Below are 9440 nucleotides of genomic sequence, written 5' to 3' on the forward strand. Positions count from 1 at the left end.
CTTGGGGGCAAACTGGAGCTCTGCCCTACAGACTGAGGCAGAGACTTGGTTGAGAAGCTGAGCGTTTTGGTGGCAGAGGCAGACAAGCTGCGGGCCTTGGGACTTGCCAGCAGGAGCTTACTGACTGCAGAGATCTTGGACTGTGAGGACATGACACTGCGGCTGAGGCTTCTTCCAGCCCTAGGCATGGTGGTGTCTTTGCCAGGGCTCATTTTGGAGCTCACAGAGGAAAGGCTTTCTGCTCTTTCCAGTGACAAACACTCATAGTGGCTTCCTGTGGACCTCCCAAGGGAGTTGGTCCTGCTGGCGAGCTGCTCCCGTTTGGCACTAAAGAGTTTGCTGCTGCTGTTGCTTGCACTGCTGTCGATGCCAGGGCCCTTCTGTTTGGCATTCAGCTCCTCAGGGAAGCTGGCCAGGGGCACTAAAGAGTTTGCTGCTGCTGTTGCTGCCACTGCTGTCGATGCCAGGGCCCTTCTGTTTGGCATTCAGCTCCTCAGGGAAGCTGGCCAGGAAGGACCCGGGCTGGCTGGAGGGACTGCTCGTGGTGCTGCTAGCTGCGCTGTGCTGGGGGCTGGCTCTGTTCTTCTGATCCAAGCTTGACTTTCTCACTGGTGGCAAAGGAGGAGTCCCTTTGGGACGAGTGAGGACACAGTGTTTGGGAGAGGCCATTTTCTTGTCAAGGGTAGCCTTAGAAAACTGGGGGAGGGGAGGAGAACTGACTCCACTGCTGTCAGTGGCAATGAGATGAAGGTGACTGTCAGGCTCCTCCAGCTTGCTTGCCTTAGGGAGCCCTCGTGGGAGGCTGCCATTCTTCAAGCCATCACCGGAATGAGCAGGGCTTTGGGTTGCAGGGCTGGATGCCGCCACCTCACACCCATCCACAATCCTCTTTAGACTGTCAGATCCTGGGGAGAGAGAGGCATCCCCGCTGCTGCTGGTGCTGCTGATAAACCTGTCTGCTGAGGACTGCTTTGTGCTGAGCTCAGGCTTGGCTGAAACTGTGGCTGTGTCAGACCTTGGCCCATCACTGCTCCCAGAGCTATCCTTTTTTACATCTTCTTCTCTCTTCAGCCAAGGGTCTTCAAATTTTATATCCTTCTTAGCACTGGATTCTTTCCCATCATGGGGATGAGCAACCTTTGGGTCTGCAGTTACTGCAAGTACAGTGTCGTCATTGTCTTGTGCTTTGAAGGGATTAACAGCAATACAAGGATACACAGTAATGTTTGTCTTCATTGGGATGTAGCCTTCATAGCTGCTGAGGCTTGTGGTGTTTTTGATTGTGACAGTAGTTTTCCCTAGAGCTGATATTTTACAGCCTTTAATGGGTGGCACTTTGCTGAAAGCTTCCTCCCCCATTTCTGACAGTATAATCATGTTGTCAGTCTCTGGCTTCTGTTTGTCACCTACACAAACCATGCTGGCACTTTGTATGGTGCTCGCAAACTCGGAGACGGGGGGTTCTGCCATTGCTTCCCCATGCCCATAGCATGCCTGTGCTATGAAGCTGTGGCATGACTGTTCACCGTCACTCCCTGTGCTCATTTCACTCAACCACGAGCTGATGGATGAGCGCCTGCTGCCATCATCCTGGGATCTGTCACCTAGGCCCAACTTTGGAATTGGAAGGAACTGTGTGATGCTGACTTCAGACACAGGAGCTGCACTGGAGTAACATTCAAGATCTTCAGATATGCTGCTGATAATACTGACTGGCCTAGACCCAGAGGCCAAAGCCTGCACAGAGCAGTCACTGTTAAAGCTGATGATACTGGTTGGGCGCCCATTGTCAAGGACCCCACTGATGGTTAGCTCTTCTACAAGGGTGAATACCAGTTCATCTTCTCCATTCAGCTCTAACGGCTGCTGCACAGTCACCATGGTGGTGCTCAGAATCTCCTTTTTGGATTCTGGAGAAATGCTATGTTGCTGATCTTCCTCGACAATGGTCTCTTCAAAATCCCCATAGCTGGAGGACACAGACTTCTTCATGATCTGAGGGCTCATGCCTACAGGTGGGGTCCGGACTTCTGGCTGCAATAAAGATTCACCAGATGTCATCCCAGTATCCTTACTCAGGACAGCTGGTGGGGGAGTGGAGCTGGGCAGGACTCCCTTTTGTGTATAGACCTTGCACCTCTGGGAAGGAGAAGTTGGTGGCTTGTACTCTGATGTCTTCGAGAGGCTTGCAATGCCAAGCCGCGGTGACCCCATTGGCCGAGGCTTGCCTTCCACAAATCCACAGGTGTTGAGACCTTCTCTGCTGCTCTGCAAGCTGGTGCTGTGTGCTAACTGACAAGAGCTAAGCTCTTTACTAGAGCTGCCTGTTACACTCCTGGGAGAAGAAGGAGTTGGAACATTAGTAAGAGCTCCAGAAGGAACAGGGGAGTGATTTCTCTTAGTTTTGCTGGGTGTTGCATTTATATTTTCCTTGGCTTCTCTATCAGGATGCTGACATTCTGCCATAGGATCTTCCTTATCTGACTCTGCTAAGTGGCTTAGCTCTGCCAGCTGGCTTGAGACAGAGCACTTAGACATCTGGTCCAAGCTAAATTGAGCAGGCATCTCTTCAAAGGGAAATTTGTCAGTCTCTTCACTGCCATCTATGCAATCCAGCCTCTCCTGGAGCTCTGCAAAGGTGTTGCATTTCAGGCAGTCTCTTTCAGACGTGCTGGGCTCTGAATCACTAACTTCCTCCAACCTGCCTTCATTTCTGGCCTTTTGCAGAGCTGGGACTATGGGAACAAAGTCAGGGGGACCCTCATTATCTGTCAGTTCTTTATCAGAAAGGGCAGTGCCATTTGGGCCAACATAAATCACCGTGTCACATGACTGCTCGCTGCTGGATGAATAATCAGGATCACTTGATAAATGCAAAATAGGGAAGTCTGCGTCGACGGTGTTTCTAGAATGGAAAGGCCTCAGTTGGGTTGGCCTCCGCATCCTGCCCTCCTCACAAGAGCTCTCTCCTCCAGAAGAACTTGATGTGTACTGCAATATGAGAGACAGACCAGAACATTTCAACATTGCAAACAGCTGCTTGCACAAAATCCAGACACAAAAAGGTCACAGCCACATCTAAACTGAGAAATCTCTAAACTAAGGCCCAGAGATCTGAAGCTTCTTCACAGTTCTACAGCAAACACACAACAGTGTTCAATGGAGAACCCAATGCCCCAACTCTGTGTCCCACTCCAAATCATGAGACCTTCAAAAAAAGTACTGAACAAATGGGTTAGGATCCATCCTTTAACTAAGCCTGGCTAAAGAAATCAGGTATTTAGAAAAGGCTTTGCTGATTTTGTGTGTGTGCATATGTGCAGAGGAACAAGAAAACTCATTTCACAAATTAGGCACAGAAAATAGAGACAATCCCTGTTTGGTCATACTACTAGGGTGCGGAATTGTATAACGTGCGCTCAGAGGTCTCTGGAGACACACTGCTGTGATGCTGTGTGGAGTGAATCCCTTCCCTTGTCTTTATTCAATCCATTAACAAAAAAGGTTTTGTCAGTCCATAGGTTGTCAATTTAAATGAAATGCATAAATTCCACTCATTGTGCCCAATTCACACTGTAAGCTGTACAGAAGGAACCAGTACTCTAAAATACAAACGTGAGTACAGCCCATCCTCACTCTACTTCTTGGAACGTGTATCACTCATATTTAAAAGCAGTGGGAATCATCACAGCATCAGTGCTGGCAATGGACACACTGCTTTGCGTTTATTTTGCTCCTGTGCTTTCTCTCTGAGAAGCACAAGGAAACTTATTCTTCATTAATTCCAATTTCCTTTAACTCTGCAGCAGTTTCGTTCCTTATTATTTCATTAGCACTAAGAGCATAACTGAAAATACATGCTCTCTGACAGCTGTATCATTAAAGGAGGCCAGCTTACAGCGCTGCTATAGCAGAGATGTCTGAGCTCTCTCCTCTGTATCCGAAATGGAAGCGTTAACACTCCCTGCTCTCTGCTGTGTACTCTAAGCCACTCTCCTAGGACAGGGGACACACAACCCACACGCTTTGGAATCGATTACTGATTTTGTTACATGCTGCTCGACTCTATTAAGGAGCCTCCAGGGTCCTTCTTCCTCCCTCCTCCACCATTACAAGAAGGGAGTTAAACATTGTCCTACCTTAGTTTTCTTTTTCTTCATCCTGAGGACCCTTGAAGCAATCTGGATGGTGGACAGCGTCTCAGCATAGTTCCCCGCCGTGGCTGAAATGTGAGCTATCATTGTGGTGCGGCAGTTCATATTCCCCAAGGACTCCCGAAGCAACATGGTGAGCTTGCTGTCTCTGCAAAACAAAGTGAATTAAGGCTACATTAGAGAGCAAGGTTTCACTTTGACCATCATGATGTGACTAGGGTCTCAGCAAGATTTTTTTCTGCTCTTTTTAATGGAATCCTAATTAGTTTCCTTCCTCAGATTTGCACTGTTATGTCTGCAGCCAAGCGTGCTGAAACACCCTGGACTATAATGTAAACTTTGCCCTTCCTTCCCAATTCCCCCTTTCTGTCTTCCGGCCTCAGTCTTTCCACGCTCTTACTGCTGCCGGTATAGAGATGCAGACCGGCGCTGGGGATGAACTATTGCTGCAGCAAGCATCAAACTGCTGCCCTTTTCCAGTGCACAGTGTGCAAGCAAACTCTGGCCCAGCTCTGGAGGACAAGAGGGTAGAGGACTAGATCCAAATTCTTTCTTGCCCTCTAGGGCACTGGGTAACTCAATAACAGTTAAATCACTGAAACTAATTTTGGATGATGCAGGTGAAACACAAAATGATCAAGCCTTACGACTCCGCACGATTATTCTTTAACATTAGATCTTTTCTTGCACTGAAGTTGAAATCAAATTTTCTTTTCTTGCCATTTGCTCTATTGTTCAGCATAGGAGAGCTTTTGAAATGCTGATACTTTATTGCGGGGCTGTCTGTGACTGAACTAAGAATACGAATTTTAACAGCATAAATAATGATTCCATGGTGGTCAGTCTAACCCTGTAGTCAGAAATGCACAATATAATTTTTAAGAGAGCTTTACTTACAAAGTGCACAAGATATCTGGTGGTTAGTTGGGAGATGGCATCCTCTTGAAGAGAGCCTCTCCTACACTAAAAGTTGTGGAAGATAGTTACATTTGGCTGAAAGCAAAGACAGCAACAGCCTGCTATTTACCTCTTGCTAAAAGGATTGCTTTCACTCTTGTAATGACAGCAATACTTTCGGTGGCTGGGGATCAGATTTTTGGGGCTTACTGATCAATATCTGCTAATGACCTGTGATGCAGTTGTCCCTTAATATTTCCAACTCAAGGAAATACTGCATAAAGCTGCAACTGCTGGGAACTGAAGCTGTATCTACTGGATGGGACTGACAGATAAACACCAGAATTCTTTAACCTCTCTTTTTGATTGAGTGAACAACAGCATTTGGGATGTAGATTTTGATGTATTTAGCAGTAAGTCTGGGGAGTTCATAAATTGTGCTTCTCCTGAGACTTCCAGTACTTGCAATTTCAGCTAGGCTAGCAATATGGGAAGTAAAACATTTTTCTGTTTCAGGATTTCTGCTTCCATCTGCTCGGGACACATTGAAGACAGGTGTCTGAGAAGCAAACATCCATAAAGACTGTACAGAGAGAGCCTCACTCATTTCAGTTGTGACCTAAGGCTGCTTTGAATCCACAAATCCAGAGTTAATAGGCTGCTGTATCTCAGGTTAGTGTCCCTCCTTTCCGTCAAGGACTAATTAAGATGTCAAATTTTGTACATCAGTTACTGCCACTCCAATGCAGAGTTACATGGAAATTATTAACATCTGCACAGAAATCAATAACAAGCCTTTCATTTGCTAGTGCTTCTATCATAGCAAAACATGAGACAACAGGGGAAAGGGCAAAAGAATACATTCAGAACATGTCGGTCTCCTGAGAATACACAACGCACGCAGCCAGCATCAGCACACTGCAGCGTGGCTCTCCTAGAGGTATATGCATGATGAATATAAAATAATCTGTGCCATCTGCCTTGCACGGAAATACACACTTACAAGAAGAACAACGATACAGAGGAAATACCTGTTCTATAATTCAAATGATCCTCTGACATGGACCAAATAGGAACTAAAGGGCAGATTTGTTTAGGATTAAAGCCTGAAACCTAGCAGCAAAAAAGTCCAGCCAACACGGATTTCTAATTTCAGACTTTGCTCATTCAGCACAGTTTGCATCTTGACTACCAATTTCACTTCACACACAGACAAAATAACTAGCCTTATGTCACTATTGTGTACTGAAAAATAAAATAAAGAGGAAAGAAACAGATTTTTGTCAATTCTGGACATTCTTATAGGACAAGTTCACCTGTTCAGGGTTTACTGATCTCTCACAGCAGCATCTACAAAGTTCTAAAGGAAAGAAAGAAAATCAAACAGCACATAATAACACAAAAATCTGTGGCTTAATTTTCAACTCACTCTATCCTCATCAAGTCAAATATTGGTAAAATATTTTGAATGTCTCACTGAAATTTGCTTGACAAAAGATAGACACATAGTAGATATTTTGTTCTTCTCAATGCTGGCAAGCTATTTCTGCCTGAAAAAAAGAAAAGCTCTGAAATGTTTCATTAGGTGATTCAAGAGCTGGTATTTGCAAAAACACAATTTTCTGGGAAAGCAGAAATTTTACAAAGAAAAGGTCTGCACTTCTGCACCGGAAGAGCTTTGAGAAGGAAGACCTTTGCTGATCCTCTGGCTGTGCAAACTGAAGTAAGACACAGGAAATTTTGAAGATGATCACAGAAGGGCTGCTGCTCCTGGGTGCATATTGTTCTTCGTATTAAGCAGGGGCTGGCTTGCAGAAGGTCCTAGGTTTCTCATAGTAGCATAGTGCAATGCACCAATGTCTTCATAGCAAATGGGACATCTTCAGGAATGCTAATGGCCCATTTCTACTGCGTTCCAGGAGCAATAAAATAATGTCAGAGCAACACCATGACTCCATTTTATATGCCTGTCTTAATTTTAAATGTATTTCTATCCATACACTAATGTTTTTATAGTTTAGGAAATTTACCATTACCCATCATGAATACGGAGATACAACACACAGAGAACAACGACGGTGAGGCCAGGATACCACACTTCAGATTCCAAAGTCTGTAAATCAGTAAATCAATTCTGCAGCCTTTTCAGTACTTAAGAGTTATCTCATTTTTCTAACTGAATCATTTGGTCTGATAAAATACATCACCCACACTTGTAAACCTTTTCTTGCCCAGCTCCTTAGATCATCATGGCTGCAGCAAAATACTACTAAATACTATTAATATATCCCCCCAGAGAAAACAAAATAAAGTATGCAAAGCTGTATCTCTGAAAAAGTCCAGAGGCAGGAGCCCTGGGGGCAGGAAACTAAAATCAGATGTCTCTAGGAAGTACGTCAGCAGGCACAGTACAGAGGTTCCAGAAAGGAAGAACTGTGCAGATTGCCAGTTTGTTCCATGGAGTAGCAGCCCGGCACATGGAGAGAAGTTCTCTCTTCTCTGTGCTGCTCCCTTACTTCCTCTGTATTTTCACACTCTCACATTACGGCAGCTACTGGAGGACTGATAGTGCTGTTTTCTGATTCTCTCAATAGCCACTATAAGGAACTCTCACAGGTATTAAACCTCCCCCAAAGAGAGATGTAGCAGTGCTGCAGTGAGCACCGTGTTCTCTATTTCTTCTCTTCTGAGATTCCACCAGCAACTGGGATCAGTGTAAATTAGTCCTTTCATTTGCTCAGTAAGAAGAAAAAATATACATCTTCGTGCTCCTCATATATATCTATATTTTCCTCCCTCATGAATGAGTAATTGTACTCAGATTCAAACAATACAGAGTCTAACAATGAAGAATTAAATATGCAAGATCCTGATACATTTCCTTGGACATCACATAAATCCCACCTGCCTACATGCATTAAGCCTCTAATTTCAGGACTGGATACTATTTTTCACAAGAACCCAGCCTCAATCATGGCACAGGATAAAGAGAGTGCACTGAACAAGAAGTTATTCAGTCTTTCATTTAATCCTTGCCTTTTAATGTGCTGACTTGTGTCTCATCTCCTGTTAGGACTATACAAACTCAGCTCTGAATCCAGAAGGTTATTGTTTCTGTGGAGCTCATCAGTGTAGTATCTGATGAATGTCTCTGAGGTGAGGTGCATAATCCTCTGAAAATACCTGAAGCATTGAAGGCTTCACTAAGCATAGGTGTTCAGTGCGAAGCACTGATCTTTCAGAGAACTGAGCATTATATAATCTTTAATATTCAAAGTACAGATAACTTTAACTTCTCTTCCAAAGAAAATGGGGCAGCTGGTTCTCAATCTGCGTACCCAGAAAAACAGGAACATACAATTAATAGCACATCTGAAAATTTTAGGGCATTGCCAGAGCCAGTTCTGAAGGTGGTACCAGCTCCCTTCAGAATCCCTCCCTTCTCTCCACAGCCCTTGGACCCATTTTCCATATGTCTTCCACCTTCTGCTACAAATTAGGGAAGGAATTTATTGATGATAACCACACAGAGAGAACAAAAACAAAGACAACAATGACCGGACGAAGACAACACAGTATATAGCCCATGGGGCCAAAGTAAGTTTGCCACCTTAATTTCAACATTTCCTGCCCCTGTAGTGATTGATTTAACAATCTAAATGCTCTTATTATATATATTTTATGTAATTTATTGTGGTTTTGTGTATACGTTTCAATGACACACCTGCAAGCCTGGAACCTTGCTATGTATTAAAAACCCTCAGGTGCTGAACCAGCCAACTAGCTGGCAGCAGTAGCCAGCTGCCATCTCTGGTATGGACAAGCAGCAGAGAAGGAGAACATGACACAATTTACCACGAGGCTTTGCTAGTATTGTCTGTAGTCTGTAGAAAAGCAGAGAGACTCAGGAGTATCTCAATTCTTCCCTGTGCTGTGTGAGAGCTGTGCTCTCGTGTTCAGATCCTTTTTGCCATGATCTTCTCTCATCAGATAATCCTGTTCTCTTCTATCAGTGTCTGTCCTGGGCTTTCCTCACCCAGCCTTCTTCTATATTCTCTTTCCCACACCATGATCCCCATGCCCAGCTCCTCATCAAAACAGCCCAACAGACCTCCATGCTGTGGTCTAACCAGCTACACCAGACTGTCTAGCATCACTGCTAGACACTCTCGAAGTACTAATCTCCTCTTTCCTCACCTCTTGCTCCCACTGATGTGCTTAACTGGGGCCTGACCTCCAAGGCCCCTCTCCCCACTTGAGTCCCTCAGCTGCCCACTGATACCTAGCAGAGGAACCCCATAACCCCACCAGAATTTGACATGGCTGACTGCATCATGCTGCCCAGGTGAGGTGTAGGTCAGAGTGAGAGGGCAGAGCATGGGCAGGGCA

General features: G+C 45.0%; 1 protein-coding gene across 1 annotated transcript in view; it reads right to left on the minus strand.

The window, feature by feature from the left end:
* LOC104495352 (kinesin-like protein KIF26B) overlaps window positions 1–9440 on the minus strand; it is a gene marked incomplete at its 5' end in the record, with an annotated part of 67323 nt that overhangs the window by 17229 nt on the left and 40654 nt on the right. Inside the window, 4 exon segments of the mRNA XM_010138312.1 lie at window positions 1–2; window positions 4–347; window positions 463–2991; window positions 4140–4302. The exon segment at window positions 1–2 is cut by the window's left edge and continues 474 nt beyond it. Of these exon segments, the coding sequence (XP_010136614.1) occupies window positions 1–2; window positions 4–347; window positions 463–2991; window positions 4140–4302 (3038 nt within the window).

Source organism: Buceros rhinoceros, unplaced genomic scaffold (assembly GCF_000710305.1).
Source record: "Buceros rhinoceros silvestris isolate BGI_N320 unplaced genomic scaffold, ASM71030v1 scaffold1996, whole genome shotgun sequence".
NCBI lineage: Eukaryota > Metazoa > Chordata > Aves > Bucerotiformes > Bucerotidae > Buceros > Buceros rhinoceros.